This window comes from Peromyscus californicus, unplaced genomic scaffold, assembly GCF_007827085.1.
Source record: "Peromyscus californicus insignis strain IS unplaced genomic scaffold, ASM782708v3 Scaffold_9__1_contigs__length_137607984, whole genome shotgun sequence".
Lineage (NCBI taxonomy): Eukaryota > Metazoa > Chordata > Mammalia > Rodentia > Cricetidae > Peromyscus > Peromyscus californicus.
In genome coordinates, this window is record NW_026294617.1 from 87,827,360 (window position 1) to 87,845,432 (window position 18,073).

General features: G+C 39.3%; 1 protein-coding gene across 2 annotated transcripts in view; it reads left to right on the top strand.

The window, feature by feature from the left end:
* The window catches only part of Vav3 (vav guanine nucleotide exchange factor 3), a 335,871-nt gene that overhangs the window by 315,643 nt on the left and 2,155 nt on the right, over window positions 1-18,073 (top strand). Inside the window, exons 26-27 of one of the 2 annotated variants that reach the window (XM_052730572.1) lie at window positions 15,099-15,182; window positions 17,365-17,516. In XM_052730572.1, the coding sequence (XP_052586532.1) occupies window positions 15,099-15,182; window positions 17,365-17,516 (236 nt within the window). The remainder of the gene's footprint in view (window positions 1-15,098; window positions 15,183-17,364; window positions 17,517-18,073) is intronic. The other variant, XM_052730573.1, reaches the window with a different exon arrangement.

Consider the following 18,073-nt stretch of genomic DNA (forward strand, 5'->3'; position numbering starts at 1 on the left):
CATGGGAAGATGTTAGTATTTGGGTACTGTGGATGGAGTATATGAGATTTGTTTGTGCTGTTCTAGTCTCTTTCCTAAATGAATTATTTTAGAATTAAAAATGGTTGATGTGCAGAGAACCCTAGCTGCTGGCCACGTCCAAACGAATCACAGGAAGGTAGCAGGATCTATTTTTCACTAGCTCCAGATGCAGAGGAACCTAATCATTGATTTGTAGAACATCTGTACACTGAGTGGTTCACAAGTAAAGCCTTGCTGGGATCTCATTACATCTGTTTATTTGTTCCTATACTCAACAAATATTTAACACTTAACCATGTGCCAATCCTTGTGCTAGATGCTGGAGCTACAGTAATAAATAAGACAGTCTGGGAAATGGGAACACACAAAAGACAAATAAGGTAATCATAGAATTCAATTAGGCTTCTGAGGCCAAAGAACATATGTAGCTAGAGTTTTCCTGCCTGGCCCACAGTCAGGGCAAATCTCTCTCACCTGCCAGTCCCACAGCCGTCAGACCCAACCAAGTAAACACAGAGACTTGTATTGGTTTCAAACTGTATGGCCATGGCAGGCTTCTTGCTAACTGTTCTTTCAGCTTAAATTAATCCATTTTTATAAATCTATACCTTGCCACATGGCTCGTGGCTTACCGGCATCTTCACATGCTGTTTCTCATCGTGGCGGCTGGCAGTGTCTCTCTGACTCAGCCTTCCACTTCCCAGCTTTATTCTCCTCCTTGTCCCGCCTACACTTCCTGCCTAGCCAATGGCCAATCAGTGTTTTAATTATTGACTAATCAGCAACACATTTGACATACAGAACATCCCACAGCACTTCCCCCATTTTTTTTTTCAAAAAGGAAGGTTTTAACCTTAACAAAATAAAATTACATATAATTTGGGAATTTGGGCGTAGCTTCTCTTACTACTTCCTGCTGGAGGGGGGCGCTGTATCTTATGGGGAAACAAAGAAAATTTTAGGATTATGGAATAGTCCATGAGGCTGTATCATCTGACCCAGATGCCTTCAAACCGTTCTGGATGTTGGATCATCTGGGCCATGGTGTCATCGGAGACCTTTCAGGGGGTCTTGGCTGGTCAAACCTGATGTATCTTAATCTGGAACAAATCCATAGCCTCTGGATTTCTGTGGAAACAAAAGCAGAGTCTCCTTTCCAAAGTAACATATCCTTATATTCAAATTTTGAAGTCAAGATACCTTTAAAATATACATTTTGGCGTAACTCAACAGCTTTTACAATGAAATGTTTTTCTTGTTTTGTCCCAAAGACAAGACAATGCAGATTCTCTGTGTAATATCCATTTTTACGTGGCTTATTTTTTATACTACCTTTACTGTCTCTTTAAAGACTTTATTTTTTAAAACTATGTATTTGTTTCTATAACTCTATATATCACCTTTTTTGTCTCTTTTAAGCCTACGTATATTTTACACATATTGTAAACTATTACATCTGCATCTGTCTTATTGTGAATCTATTGCCTTAAACTGCAGCAGCTGTAGCTGCTGGCTCCACCCACCCATCTTCACATGCTGTTTCTCATCGTGGCGGCTGGCAGTGTCTCTCTGACTCAGCCTTCCACTTCCCAGCTTTATTCTCCTCCTTGTCCCGCCTACACTTCCTGCCTAGCCAATGGCCAATCAGTGTTTTAATTATTGACTAATCAGCAACACATTTGACATACAGAACATCCCACAGCAAACATAAGCTAATGTGGCATTAGTAGGAAGGGCATATTCAGCCGGTGGGTATGGAGCAAGACTTTTTGAAAAATGTCATTTAGGATAAACTTAAAGCATCGTGTGAGGTGGTGTGCTCTAACAATGCCACAGCAGAGTAGCTTTGTGAAGGTGCTAAACTGCTTTATATGACATCTGTACCACTTGTGTTTATTAATCTCAATATTGTGTATTATTGCTGTCTTATTCCTGAAAAAGCCTGACAATTTTATTAGTTATATTGCAGCACAGTAAAGGATAATATTCTTTTAAGCTCCTTAAATATACACTTAAAATAGTTGAGCTTTCTGCTGTTCTAATTCAACATGACCATATTCACTCACTCTCATTTTATGATTGCTTTATTTTATGCTCAATCTTTTGTCATCTTTTCACTGGTCATTTGTGTTTGATATCTAATTTTATTCTGATAACCTTAATATTAGTTTTAACCTCATATTAGTTTCCTAGGACAGCAATAAAAATCACCACACAATGACTTTAAGGAAAAAACAACAACAACCAGAAATTACTGTGTGTTCCAGAGGCACAGTGGCTAAAGTCTAAGTATTATCCATGTGTCTGTGGGCTCTGGATGGCTGAGCAATACTTGGTATTCCTTGATGTACAGATGTGCCATTCGAGTCTGGGGCATCTTCCCCTCTCCCTTCTGTATGTCCTTGTTTTTTCACTTAGAAAGGCAGTTGCCATTGAATTTAAGACCCTCCCTAGACGGTTGGTTTTAACTTGAGATCTGTAACATCTACAAAGACCTCTCATTTTTTTTTTAAAGTGAAATCATATTCCACAGGATCAGACTGGAAATATCTTTATATGGGGGAGGGGGAGACTGCTGGACCCATGGTAATCTCATTGTGTTGATTTTAACTATTTACCTAAAATTTATCTAAAATTTACCAAACTAATTTCCACTTTTGTTGTTTCAATGGATAATAAAGAGACTTTGAAACATTGGTGCTGAAAGGCCAAATGCTGCAGATGGGCATTCTTGGAGAAACGGGCTTCACATCAGTGAGGTTCTTTCAGCGGGTTACAGCTTTGCCACCATGAAATGCACCCTTCTCTTGAGAGGAAGCACTGTGAACCAAGGCATGTTTTCGAGCATCTCTGCAGAGCCAGCTGTCTGAAACAGGGCCTGAAGTACTCAGTGCAGAATGTGAGAACCAGAGAATCCTATCTGATCTTCAAAATGTGTCAATTAATAGAACGTGACATTATCAATACCCTTTTATATACATTACGTTAACATCTTCAGTGAAGTATTCCACAAGCCTCCAGCCCTGCAAAACAAAAACAAAAACAAAAACACTATGAAAGGTTTGCCCTGTCAATCATGTCTCCACAGAATGATGCAAGCTTGGTGTAGTCCTGTGGTGATAGATTGTGTACCCTAATAAAATTAGCCTGAAAATCAGAGAACGGAACAAGCCACGAGATTAAACATAGAGGCTAGGCAGTGGTGGCACACACCTTTAATCCTAGCACTCAGGAGGTAGAGTTCCCTCTGGATCTCTGTGAGTTCAAAGCCACCCTGGACTACATGAGGTTGACTCAGTCTAGGACAGAGAACAGAGCCAGGCAGTGGTGGCACACACCTCTAATCCCAGGACTGGGAAAGCTCCCACTCCTTTAATCCCGGGAAGCAATGGCTGGGCAGGGAAAGTTCTATAAGGTGTGAGGAGACAGGAACTAAAGGCTTTTCAGCAGAAGCGTCCCTTTCAGCTAGAGGCTTTTTCAGCTGAAGCCTTTTCAGCTGAGGAAGCTCATTTGGCTAGAGGCCTATTGGTTGAGGATTTTTCAGGCTAAGGAGTTGGTGAAGTAAGAGGTGGTAGCTGTGACTTGTTCCTTTTTCTCTCTGATCCTTCAGCATTTACCCCAATATTCTGGTTCCAGGTTTTTATTAAAAGACCCATTAGAAATTCATCCTACATAGTCCCTTACAGCAGTGGTTCTCAACCTTCCCAGTGCTGCAACCTTTTGAGACAGTTCCTCATGTTGTGGTGACTCCAACCATAAAATTATTTTCTTGCTCCTTCATAACTGTAATTTTGCTTCTGTTATGAGTTGTAATGTGAATATCTAATATACAGGATATCTGATATTCGACCCCCAAAGGAGTCTCAACCCACAGGTTGAGAACCGAACTGCTGCCTTAGAGAAAAGAGTTTGTTTGGAGTTTCCTAGTTCATCTCACCACACAGCACTGCCTCTGGGTGTTTAAGTCTGATGCTCTGCTCCTTACAAGAGTCAGTAGGTGTGAAGCACTTGGAGGACTGTCTGGCACGTGGGCAGCGTTGGATGCTTTGGCTCTTGCAAGCACTACTGCTGTTCCTGACACCACTTCCATATGTTCCACGCTGATGCCCAGTGTGAAATTTTGTGTTAGCCTCATTTGACAAATTTAAAACACTGGTAAAAGCCCTTTTACTTTCCCTGGGTACTTTGGTCCCCTACTTCCTGGGTTTCAGCTCAGCTCTCTCACTGTGTACACTATGGGATAAGTTAATTGGATCATTCTCCTGACATTTTCTTACTTTCCTCCTTCACATGTCTATGATATCCACAGATGATTCAGTTCTCAAGCAACTAGCCAACCAAAACTGTACATCATTATGATCAGGGCATCCTGGCCTCCTCTTTTTATTTAAGCATTTCAAGAGCTTCACTGGCTACTCTAAAACATTTTTGTTCTGAGGGTAATGGCTCCAAAAATTAGTCATCACTTCTGGGATCCCATAAGAAAATGGCTTACAGACTTAAATTCAACAAATTTAGATAACCTCATTCAAAGCTATCTTTTTAATATTTCATGGCTCAAAAAGCAGTACTTACATTCTTAGCAGTTCTTATCTTAGCAATGTCCAATCTTAGAAGTCTTATTTCTAAATTAAAAATTGACCTCAATGTAGCTAATACATGTAATCATCCCATATTGAATAGATTGCACTTGTGTGATAGCCCGGATTCAAGGATTTATTTGTCTAGTAGGTCTTGCCTAGAAAATATGCACACTTATCTAAATTGAGAAAATCATTTTTCTTTCTAAAAAAATTTCATCAGGGTTCTAGCTTTCCAAGTCAATACTGAGAGTTTTTTTCTGGCTTGATCTATTCCATGGATACAGTACTTAGGCTACTGAGTTCTAAGTTCACACATGACAACAGAAATTAGCCCTGCAACTCTCTTTGGTCCTGTCAGCATTTAGAATGTGAGTAGACCATCAGCCAGAGTTTTCATTTGTCCCTCTTTTTCCTTCATTCATTTTTTTCTCACATTCAGCACTTATCTGTTTACAGCTAACTCTGTAGTATACACACCTTTTGGGTGTTACACAATACAGCCTAATGCCTTAACAATAAGTCTGAATGCTGCAGAGTTCTCCCAGGATCTAGGCACCTCAAACTTGCCAGCCTCATCAGCTCTGCAGGGAACTTTTTGAACAAATGCCTTTCATTGCGTTCTTAGAAGGTGGTCATCAGTCTTTGCTTGAACTATCACATAAATCATTCACCTTCTATCTTGAACAAAATTTTTTCCTGATATTAACCATAAATATGGCTCAGTATAGCTACTATAGCTATTTTTTCAACTATGACAAATACATAATATATATTTCCCCACTGTCCTATGATAACCTCAGAACATACTGTGAAGTCATCTATGTATTTAAAATAAATACCGCAACCTATTCATCAGGTATGCTGTTTTCCTTTCCCTACTGTATATCCTTCTTCTACCCTTCTTTAAATACTTATTTTACCCCTTATCATGTGAGTAACTATCAATTATCTAACCATCCTGGGTACTGTTCTAAGAATACACTCCAATTTATCAGAACTTTGCACAATACATTTTGGTATAATTTGACTTGTTTACTAATTTTTACCAGTGCAGAAATCATTCTTCCCTGGAAATGGTGGTGTGTGAATGTAATCTCAACACTTAATAAGCCGAGGCAGGAGGACTACCACCATAAAATTTGAGGCCAGCCTGGTCTATATGACCAATTTCATGCTAGCTAGGGCTATATAGTAGGCCTATTTACAAACAAAGAAATAAAATCAAAGAACAAAATAATCCAAACAAAAAATAATAACAAAAACTATGTCACTATTTTCCAATTAATTTGCCCTATCTTTTATCCCCTTATGACCTTAAAGAGTATAGTTCTGTAGACTTGAATTAACCCAAGAACTTATTTTATCTTCTCTGTAGTTATTATATCCTGTTCAATATCTCTCTCCATGGATCTTCCATCCAGTCCTCATCACGACCCTGCTCTAGAGCAAGCACTATCTAAATTGCTGAGTATATAGAGCAGTGAGTGAACAGATGAACATCAGCCCTTGTGGAGTTTATATGCTGGTAGGAAAAACAAACAATGGGTTGGAAAAGAATTATATAGTGTTAGAAATTGAGAATTGCTTTGGAAAAGTAACATAACAAGGCAATGATGCTCAATGTGCTAGAGAATGGTTTGGGGTTTTAACTGGGCTGGTTGGGTATTGAGCAAAATTAGAGATCCTTTAGCCGTGATACAGAACGATGGATTAGCAGTTCTTATTCTACCAGTTGACCAGGCTGACACCAACTACTAGCCCTAAAGCCCTCCTTTCTAACAAGGCCATTCATATGACCAGAAGATCCTCTTCATTATAAGTTCCTATAAATATCCTCATACCCTATCTGTCTGTAGAGCAACTAAAACCTAAAACTTTAGTCACTGAGTGTATAGATCGTTTGTGCTGACTTAAGAGTTACTGAGAACAGTGGGAGGTTAGGGCATTATGCTCTCTCTACTTCCTAAATTACCTTCACAATTTGATCAATGTCAGCCAGTTGTTTTTAAGTTGTATGTTGTTCCTACGATAAACTCTGTTTTCTTTCTCATTACATGGGGCCATGATTTGTGTTCATGGGTTTACAGCATGCCAGGGAAGGGTCCAATGTAAAGATCACATTCGTGTAAAGGCACTCAGGAGTGTAAGAGAGGAAATAGATGGTACATAGGCAGAACATACATGACATAAGCAATGGCAGCAGAGCGAGAGGAAGACTATTAGGAAAACCAGGTGCAAGAAGTAGGGAAGGCTAGACCCTGTGAAGTCCTACAGTGCTTTAAATTTGACTTTGGAAGAAAATGGGAAGCCTTTGGAAGAATTTAAACAAAAGAGAAAGCTCGTCTGACTTCAAGTTTTAACAGCATTGTTCTGGTTTCTGTGATGAAAAGAGCACAGGAAGAATGGTCTAGGTAAACAAAGGAAGATGAAGACACATTAGGAGGTTCAGCTGGCATCAAGGTGAAGGTGACATTGACTGGGACCAAAATATAGTCACTTGGGTGACAGATTTTGAAGATGATCCAGTCAAACTTGAGAAATCAGATGTGAAGTGGAACATTAAGAGAAAACTTGAGTATGACATTAGGATTTTGAATCTGATGGCTAAGAGATTGGAGGGTTTTATTTTGTTTTCTGGCTTCCATGAAGCCTGGCGTCTGCCATAGACTCTCACTCTGAAGTGGAGTCTTTTCATATTTGTATATAATTTCCATATGAATTTGTTTCTTCAATAACTTGTAAGCTCTTCTGAAGTCAGCGGCTCTGAATGTTTGTTTTATCTTCTTAAGTATCTTAGTGTAGTCCTTGTACCTTAACAGTTTAAGAAATACCAGCCAGTTATTTTTTTAGAGAACATGGATTTAGAATACAATCCATATGACCAGAAAATATATGCCTATAAATAATCTGAATCCCCAAGGTGGTGTCAACTGTCCTATTTCCCATAATGATTGGGAAGACCTTGTGCTTCTTTTCTTGTTAATTGACTATGTCTTTGCATGGTGGAGCATTGAATAACATGCAACTGTTCAGTTCTTACAGTAATCTCACGCATAACTTTTCTTTTTTGTATCTTTAAATTTTGTGTTCACAGAGATTTGTTCACTTAGATGTCAGCATTCAATTAAATGAAACTCATCTGAATTATCCCTATTTTTTCCAGCAATAAGACATAAAATATATAACCAAGTAAGCAAGAAGTTTTGGGTTTGTTTTCTTTGAGATAGGTAAAAAAAATAGATATTTGGTAATACATTATTGGATATTACTGGAAGTCCACAAAACAATATCGGTGTTCTAAAATAAAATCAGGATAAGGATAACAAATTTAAATTAAGCATTCATTAAATTCTCAGCATGTTTTCTGCTGTCAGGCCATCTGTACACAATCTTGGCAAAAAAAAAAATCCAACTTCCAGGACAGTTCATCAAAGCCTCTCACTTAGGGATTCAAGGCTTTGGGGAACCCTCTAGGCCACTGCAGGGCAGTAAGCACACATCATTGTCTTGATGAATACACTGGCCCAATGCTTGCTAAAATTTTGTGTTATGTAAATTAATGTGAATCTATGTGCTGGTTAAAACTGAAAGTGTTAGATGATGTCTCAGGTACCAGAGAATAATTAACAAACACTTAAGGAAAAGGTCTGTAAAATAGGTAATGGATAATTAGGTGTTAGTTCAAAAATTAGTTCATGACTTGATAACACAAATCCTTAAGAAAAGTGTTGGAGAACAATGAATTTAAGTTCTAATCCCCCCTCTGTTTACCTCTAAAGTGCTGAAGCGGTAAGACTGCACTACCACACTCAGTTACATGGTGTTAGGAAGTAAACTCAGGGCTTTATGCACAGTAGTTCAGAACCTTCCAAATTCTACAAACTGAGCTACATCTCTAGCACTCAAATTCATTAACTTTGGTAACTAATGTCCATCACCTACACTTGCGTGTTTTGGGATCAATAGCTGACAGTATGAAAAAGTAGAAGGGAGAAAACTATTAATTTATTAAAGTTTCTGGCTTTTGGAATTTTATGAATCATCAAGACAGCTCATCATGTCGTCCAGATGGCCTAAGACTAAATTTGCTGGGCATGAGATGGCATCAGGACTAGTAATTTAGTGACCTCAGTTTAGACCCACTCTGGCTGGTGCTCAAGAAAATGGCCCCTGCTGCTTCCCACAGCTTACCATGAGGAACTGCTACAGAACAGTCATGACTCAAGCCATGCATAGCCGCTCAGATAAAACATACCTCATTGACAGAGAACTCTCTATTCTCTTCTGTTGTGAAACACATAAGATACTTTTCTTTGTGTCTATGACCATCATCCTTACTTTGCCCTATCACTGAAATGCTAAGTTAAGTCCACATAGTCCTCAGCTTTCTGTTTTGGAAAATAAACTGTGGGTTGTATGATAAAAAAAAAAAAAAAAAAAAAAAAAAGAAAAGTGTTGATTGAATTTTGTTTCTAATTTCAATGTTACTATAAATTGAATACACTTTGACTTGGACATGAGCATTGGTAGCTTGGTCAAGGCAGACTACAATGTTGTAAAGCAGTTCTTAGTTACCTTGATAGCAAAAGTATAGATCAGATATCAAGTCATTGAACTTTTTAAAAATTCTCCTGTTAACTTGATCTTTTGTGTTTCTTTTTCCTTTAAAGTAAAATAGTTATGTGTTCTGTACTTTTATCTTCCCAGTCAAGACTTAGAACCATATGATATCCGCTAGTGACTAGCCACTCAGTTACTATGGCTATGCGCATGTATGCCATTCCCAGTTTATTTAACAGGTATCTTTGGTTTCTGCTAGAGAATTCAAGCACTTCAGTCTATATTTGTTGAACTTGGAAATGTTGATAAGTAGTGTTATTATACTCTTCATCTTTTGTAATTGCAAGCATTATACCACTAAACTGAATCATTCATTTGATAACAATGTTCCATGAATGGTACCCCAGTAACAGTTAGGTGTTATGCATATGTCAAACAACCCTCCTCCAAGGTCTTACCAAGGAAGGTTGATCTTTGTGCTGATGTGAAGTTGGAAATGTTTGAAGAAAGAAAGAAAGTAGGCCTTAGTTGAAGCATGTACCTAACCAATGACCATGCCGCTGAAAAGGAACTCATTATTGATTTCATATTGTGTACATGTACACAGCCATGAGTGGCAGAGAGACTGCTCTAGAAGCTCCCAAAATAAAGAAGTATGAGTGGGGAGGCTGCCTGTGATAATAAACAGGCAGTGAAATGAGAGTCCAGGAGGTGACAGCCATCAACACTCCCATTTGGATGTCACTTCTCCTAGGCTCTTCCTAATCCTGTTCTAGGACATGCATCTGCCAGTGACTCCTGTGCTAAGGTGTCTTAATAATGTCTGATAGGATAAATTTAATGAAGAAACTTTTCATCTATGCATGTGTGTAGAGATAGATGTCTATCTTTCTAGTGTGGAGGTAAACACAGTCTATAACTTAAATCACTCTAAAGAATATATTATCAGATGCCCAGCTCTGACATTACTCATGTCTAGAGTTGAATGCATACTTTCCTAGCTTAGCATGTTATCTTCAGTAGGTGCCAGGACATTCAAATGCTGATTTTATAGCATAAAAGAATTAAGGACCCAGAGGCAGAGAAAATTGACATATAGAAAGAGTGGCAACCATAAATCATGCTACAATGCACAGAGAAGTGGAAATCATCCCTATCAACCCTTAAAAGGCTTGGCTGAGAGATATATATGCAGTGGCAGAAGAAACTGATTAACCTTTTACTTTAAAAAGAGTCCTCAGGCAAACAGTATGGTTCATGCCATGAGACGTTGGTGTTTAATAGCTGCTCAACATCTCAGAAGAGTAGTTATTGTAAGAATGTCACTGCTTTCCTTGGAAAGCCTAGAGAATAGAGCCTGAGTAGATTTCACTTTATTTCCTTTATGTTTTGCCAGATTTTTTTTCTTGGAAGTCCTACTGAGCAGTTGAGTGAGTGAAACATGCACTGAGACAATAGGAAGTAGAGACATACAGAACCACATAATCAAACACCCGGCTAAGATGCTTGTCTGTCGGGTGGAAGCTGTTGTACAGCACTGAGGCCTGTCCTGCGGGGGATGCAGAACTGGTCTGTGCCTACCAGGACTCATGTCTAAGTGGAGTTACATATGCAGATATTAAATAGTAGAACCCAGAAGTGCTGCCACATGACTGAATTCCCACCAGATGGCTAGGAGAGGACAAGAAAGGGCAGATAGAACCTGAGTTGGTTATCATGGATCTTGGGAAGGCTCTGATGTAGGCTTTTGAACCAGGGAACCTAGGGTCAGGAGAAATATTCTAGAATAAACCAAAAGTCCTCAGTTGGAAATGTAGCTGAAAGCCACAGGGAAATAAGAAACTGGTCCAGGAAAAAGAATGCATACGTGAACTTTCTAAAAAGTTTGGTTAGAAAAGGGGGAGAAACCAATCTAATAAATGGTCATGTGATTCCACCCAAGAGTTTGAACTTCATAATTTAGCAAATTGATGAGAGAATCTACATTTAGGATGAGTAGCTGGGAGGCAATGTTGAAAAAAGAAAACAGTTGAAAGCAAGAAGCAAGTTGGAGGCTGTTTGCGGTTAGCATGGCATATGTACCTGGATTGGGATAGGTAAGCTGAGAACTATGGGAGGAATAATTAAGCTGCTATCACAAAGGCAGAGAATACTCAATGTAGAGGTTGGATAGGAAGAGCCTAACGGTGTATGATTTTGTGGAGTCATGGAAAGTAAAAAAAGGTAGGTTTCTTAGATTTCTATCTTAATTCGGATTTCTGCTGATATGATAAAACACCATGACCGAAGGTAACCTGGCCAAGAAACGGTTTACTGTATCTTACAGTTTGCAGTCCATCATCACTGAGGAAGGTCAGGGCAGGAACTCAAGGCAGGAACCTGGAGGCAGGAACTCAAGGCAGGAACCTGGAGGCAGGAACCTGGAGGCAGGAACTGGTACAGAGGCCATGGAGGAACGCTGCTTACTGACTGGCTCCTCCTGGCTTGCTTGTAGCACTCAGGACCATCACCCTGGGTGGCACCATCTACAGTAAGCTGGGCCCTCTCACATCAATCACCAACCAAGAAAATGTACCCCAGCCTTGCCCACAGGTCAGTCTGGTAGAGGCGTTTTCTGACATGAGATTCCTTTCTCTAAACTGACTCTATCTGTGTCAATTATAGAAAACTAGCCAGCAGAGTTAAAATGGGAAGATGGTAAGTTTAGTTTTTGACAAGCGAAATCTGAGGTTATGCTGGTCTTCGGAGTAATTTCATTGAAAATGTTTGAAGTCACAGGATGGAGCTAAGAGAGCCAAGGTCTATCTAAGAACCTGTTATATTAATCAGGGCAGTAAATGAGCATGACAGAGCCAGCAGAAGGGAGGAATATACCATTTTATTTCATTTATTTTTAATTATGTGTATGTATGTATGTTTGCTGGTATTTACATATAGATGTGGGGCCCCTGGAGGCCAGAAGACAATGTCAGTCCCCTTGAAGCTGTCACTCTAAGCAGTTGTGAGCTATTCAATGTGACGGACAGGAACTAAACTTGGGTTCTCTGCAAGAGCAGCGAGTGCTGTGAGCCACTGTGCCATCCCTCCAGTGTCCTAGAATTATACTATTTTAGATATAATTGAAGAAGTTTTGAATTCTACCTACTTGATTGTAATGCAAATAATTTTAAGGTACTTAAGGTTAGATAAGAGAAAGCGGGAACCCACTACAGTCCTGTTGACATAGACTCACATTCCTTGGTAAAGCATTACCTATATTCAGACATTTTAGATTTTCTGATTGTAGACTGGTTATCTGTTTAATTTGTCTACCTACTGTTGAAGTTATTTCAATGGTACTTAATTCTATTGTCATTGATTTCTCATTTCTTCCCTTTTGAGATAAGTTATCTTTTGTAATATTTCACTCTTAGCTCTTAGCTTACATTACTTTCATTAGAATTTTTTTGAGAAATGCAGTCTTTTTTTATGAATGGAATTGGACCAGAGAAGGAATCAAATAGAAAACAGTCCAAGGGAAAAAAAATCCCATTACCTGTCAGTGCAACGTGTAGAACATGGCTTCTAATCTAAGTTCTCACAGACAAGGGATAGGAGTCTAGCAATCTTGACACCACATGTTTGTCCTTAGTGAGGTTAGTTATGGGCTGATTACTTTATTAGAAATGTCATCCTCTCTTCTCTCTGGCAGAGGGTACATCATGACCTCCAGAGGATAAAAACAAGGGGCTGGGGAGATCACTCAGTGGGTCAGAGCACTTGGTATGCAAGCACAAGGACCTGAGTTCAGATCCCTAGCACTGACCTAAAAGACTGTGTGGCCAGCCACATATAAGCCTGCAAACCTGATGCTGTTAGAGACAGAGACATAAGGACTGATGGACTTTGCTAATTGACTGCACCATAGTCCCAGGTTTAGTGAGAGGCCCTATCTCAGGGGAGTAAGGTGAAGAGTGATAGATAGCAGGACAAAACTCTGTTTTCTGTATACATGCACACTCATACATCACATCACATGCACACACACACACACACATACACACACACACACACAGAGAGAGAGAGAGAGAGAGAGAGAGAGAGAGAGACAGAGACAGAGACAGAGACAGAGACAGAGACAGAGACAGAGAATTGTCATTTATATTGCATGGTGGTAATTGAACTTACCATATTATAAAATTAACTGTGATGGCATGTAGCAGTGTATTTTTTTAACTGAACAAGCAGATGGAATAGAAAAAAAATGTGAGACCATTCATGACACAAGAGAGTCAGACATCGGTCCCTGTGTGTATGAGGGCTTCACATTCAATGATTTCAAGAACAACTGAACTCCTCACAATTCCCTCAGCCAGTTTGCTTGTCTGGAGTCTGATAATATACTTAGTAGGTCACTGCGTTTGTTGGGATCCTAGAGAGCCCACTTTCAGATAACAGTACTGGCTTGTAGCATTAGGCAACTCCCTAAAGAGAGGTATATGGAAAGACAGTATGTCTCATTCCAGTTTGCTCAGCCCATTTTTTATTACATCTTTGATGATAATGTTTTAGGTTAGGTCTAGATACAAGTAACAGAAAATCCAAAACTATTGGCTTAGTCAGGAAAGTCAGTTTATTTCTCTAGCCTATAAAAACGTAGAAGTAGCTCAGAGTTAGCCAAAAGGACAGGTTACCTGTGCTCCAAAGAATCTTAATAATTCAGCTTCCTTTGAGCTCATTCTCTATTTTCCTCGAGGTAATACTCTCCCTTTTTATGGACTAAGATGGCAACTTTCACATGTCAGAAAGCAAGACAGAATACTCTAAAAGGAAAGATCCCAAGAGTTGCTTCATGATGTTTTTGCTTTTAATAGCTGTGGTCAGGACTATATAGTTTTACCAAAATGTAAGGGAGATGGGGAAATGAACTCTTCCTGCTGACTGAACATGGTTGAATGGATAAAAGGGAAAATAAATATATGGATAAAGATTATAACCCAGGTCTTCTTTGCCCTGTTCTCATGGAACCATGGAATCAGCAAGTTAAATGTTAGAGGGTGTGTGAGCCACAGTGTTCATTGAAAAGAGCTGTGCAGCTGAGGTTAAGAATAAGGACCATAAAGCCATATGTGAATCTAGATTTTCTCAGATGCAAAAGAAAGAGAGCATCAGTGTCTTCCTCTTGTTTACTGTAATGACTTAAACTATTGATATACTTAACTTATTGTGTAACAGTAACTAGCACTTCAGGACCACTTGACAATGAATACAGTCAACTCTAATCGATGCCATATAGTGAACAACAACAACAACAACAAAATGAGTGCACAATTTCCAGTGTCTTTGTTGTACTCCTCTTCAACTTGATTTTCCAGGATAAGATTCAGGGTGGCTTTCATTTCTAATTCTATTTTTCTCTATTGAAAATAAGCTGTGATATGCATGCTTGATTAGGGGAAGGGAGAGTCTTAAGAAATTGTCTGAATTTAACTTAACAAATATCTTGGATTTTCCGTGGTGTCTTTATGTGTCATTGACACAGCCCTATAGGCTCTTATCTGTACTGTTTTTGTAAGCTCTTACTTATTCATATTGTTTTTGATTAGGAACATATTTATATCAATAAATTTTCCTTCCTGTTATTGTAACAAATGAGAACCAAGCCATCTTTGGATGGATGGGGCTCAGGTGGCAACATGGAGTGGGTTTGCTGTTTGCCTATAAAATGATAGACAGCTCTGAATTGCAGAACTACTGTCAATCAAAATGTAAAAGTCTGGCATGTTTCTCATTCAGAAATGGTGACAGGAGAACAGTGGGTAAAAAGACAGCTTGGTATTGCAATTTGGATGTGACAAATTTTCTTGTGATTACAAACAACAAAGTCATTGTATTGAGAGGTTTTTGTGCCAACTCTTAAATGCTCTTTTGCTTCTTTTTCTTTCCCTCTCTAAGCCCCTCCTCTGTTCTGTGGCTTTTCTTTTGTAACTCCTCCAGACTACAGCTTTGTTCCCCCTTCCTCCACTCCTTTCTGGTCAGGTACTGCTTTCTGCTTTTATATGTCTCTACAGCTCGCTTCTGTGTGCAAATGCAATGTTTGGGCTTCTGTGTATGGCTTCCCATGTAAATACATCTCAAGCACAATTCCCAGAGTTCCATTGTCGCCGTGTATTTCACTCTTCTCCACCACAGAGTCATTGTTTGCCATGACATTCCGTGTGTATATGTGTGTGTGTGTGTGTGTGTGTGTGTGTGTGTGTGTGTGTGTGTGTTAGCCATAAGTTTCAATATGTCATCTTATATTGCATCATGTCTCCGTTCAGAGAGGTTGGAAATGGGTCAGGGAATGGAAATTTAAAAGGAGATGAAGTACTCTGAAAAATCATCCATCCTTTCTGAGGACTGGAAATCATAGTGGAGAAAAATCAGTGTTTGCTCATTTCCATGAAGAAAGTAAAAAGGGCCCCAAACTCTCAACTTCCCCTCCAAATAGAAGCATAAGATTCAGTATGCATTTCTTAAAATGATGACCCTTGTCCACCATTTCTACAGCTCTTTACCTGGTGTCCAGGCATTGTGATCTGAATTTCTCTTGTTACCTGGAGAGTTAAATGACTATTTATATGGCACTGAGGCTAGATAAAGTACGTTTTCTTGTGGGTTTTTTAAAAATTAACCTGTAAGTTCCAACAGAACATAGAATTCTGAAATAGACCTTAGAAGTCAGCTAGTACAAACCTTTCATTTTATAGATGAGAAAAATGTGGCCTAGAGGGGTTGAGAGGCCTGTGCAAGGTCACACAGTTAAGTCTACAATTGGGTTTCTCCATCACAGGGGTGTTTTTATGTGCACTGACTTTAAGAACAGTGCCTTGGCAATGGGACCATTTTCAGTAAGGAAACCATTAAAGTGGTTTGTGTCCTGAATGGTAAAATAAAATGACCTATTTTTACTCCCTTTACAGTTCTGAAATCTACAGTATTGCCTTTCGTTTATCTTATGATGGACACCTGGAGACTTAAAAAAAGGCTGTCATTATAAAGCCATGAATGATAGGCCTGAGGTCCCTGTTGCCAAGTGGATGGACTTTTCCAGGGTAACATGGGTCATTATGAGCTACCTGAGCACTGGGAACTGTTATAATACAGATGGATGGTGTTTCCATTTGTTGCTTTTTCTTACACTTAAGTTCCTTTACCATTTAAGATTTATAAAGTCCCACCAATCTCTGGTGAGTGATTCTCAGAATCAGTGCATATATAATTGAAAACACTTTATGACCCCCACAGAGCAACAGGTGGAAATGTTACTAAAAGCCTGTTATGAAGCACTAGAGACCAAAAATCACATTTAGCCTGAATGGAGTTTCCCTTTCAGACAGGGCAGACTCCTCTCCTGCCACCTAGGATATTAAAAAAAGAAAGGAAGGAAGGAAGGAAGGAAGGAAGGAAGGAAGGAAGGAAGGAAGGAAGGAAGGAAGAAAGAAAGAAAGAAAGAAAAGAAAGAAAGAAAAGAAAGAAAGAAAAAAGAAAGAGGAAAAACTGAACAAAGGAAAAGAAGACATGGTACTTTTATGCCTGGATTTTGATTAGACATTGCAGTAAACATCCATGAAAAGAGGATTTTGTGTTCTTTCAATGAAAACTGTTTCACATCTTCACATATATGAAAATTGTATATGAAACAATAATTGAGTTCATCCCTGGATGGTTTAAACATAAAAGACTTGGCTTGGGTGGTGGTACAGCTTACTTAGAAATGATGATGTTAATTTGACAGACTTTCATCAATGCCCAGAATTCAGTTGCTCCAAGTTTAGCCAAAGAAGTTACCGGGTAAAAACCACAGAAATTTCACTTCAGAGGTTCTTGTGAGAATCAGAGTACAGTGCCCTCAGTTGTAAATTTATGTTAAAGTTATCTCAAATTTATTCACAAAGTCATTTAAGTTATTAGCCAGGTGGACTTTAGTTTTACAAAAGCTTTTATTAAGAGCATCAAAAGCAGTTATTTAACTGTCTGGAGTGAACTTGCTCACATCTGATTGGATTGAAACGGTAACTGTGCTGTTTTCAAACTCCACTATCATTATCACTAATCTGCAATGACCTCGCAGCTCTGCATTTGATAGCACCAATAGCAATGGTCTGATGAGGCTCTGATGGCTGGCTGCCACCAACTGCACACTGACTCAGACTCTGTCTGCCTTGTTTCTTTACAGTGCTAAGTCCCAAAGTACTGGGCATTGCCATTGCTCGGTATGACTTCTGTGCAAGAGATATGCGGGAACTCTCCTTATTGAAAGGGGACATGGTGAAGATTTACACAAAGATGAGTGCAAATGGCTGGTGGAGAGGAGAAGTCAATGGCAGGGTGAGTTGTCCCTATGAATGTGTTGGTTCTTCATGAGTGTAAAGGCTGAACAGTCACTGGCAGCTCTCCTGTGGTAGAACTCCTCTCAGGAGCCTGGCTGCCAGAGGCTGGGGCATGCATTTTTGTTTAAAATGAGTTGGGTCAGTAATGTACGGGCCTGACAAGTGGGAAGACTTGAGAAGCATTTCAGATTTTTTTCAGAAGCTAAGTGCCAAAGCATGCAGTTTATATGGAGCGCGAAGCATTTCTAAAAGCTCCTGCTCCCACTTGGAAAGAATGGGATAGAGTACCTCTGTAATACATCTTGTCCTACAACGGAGGTGGGAATCATGGTGTTGAGCCCCATATTGCCCTCATTTGTGTATTAGTTTGTGTTCTAGTGGATTAGAACTCTGTTTAAGTTTATTTTCTTCCTTAGTTGCTATCACTGTCTCTCTGAGGCCTATTCTAGCTGATAAGCCAATCATCCTCACCTACAGTGGCCATAAAACCCCAGCTTAATTAGAGTGTTAGAAAAAGGAGGAAAATTCTGTCTGTAGAATCCTTTGAAGCAGCAG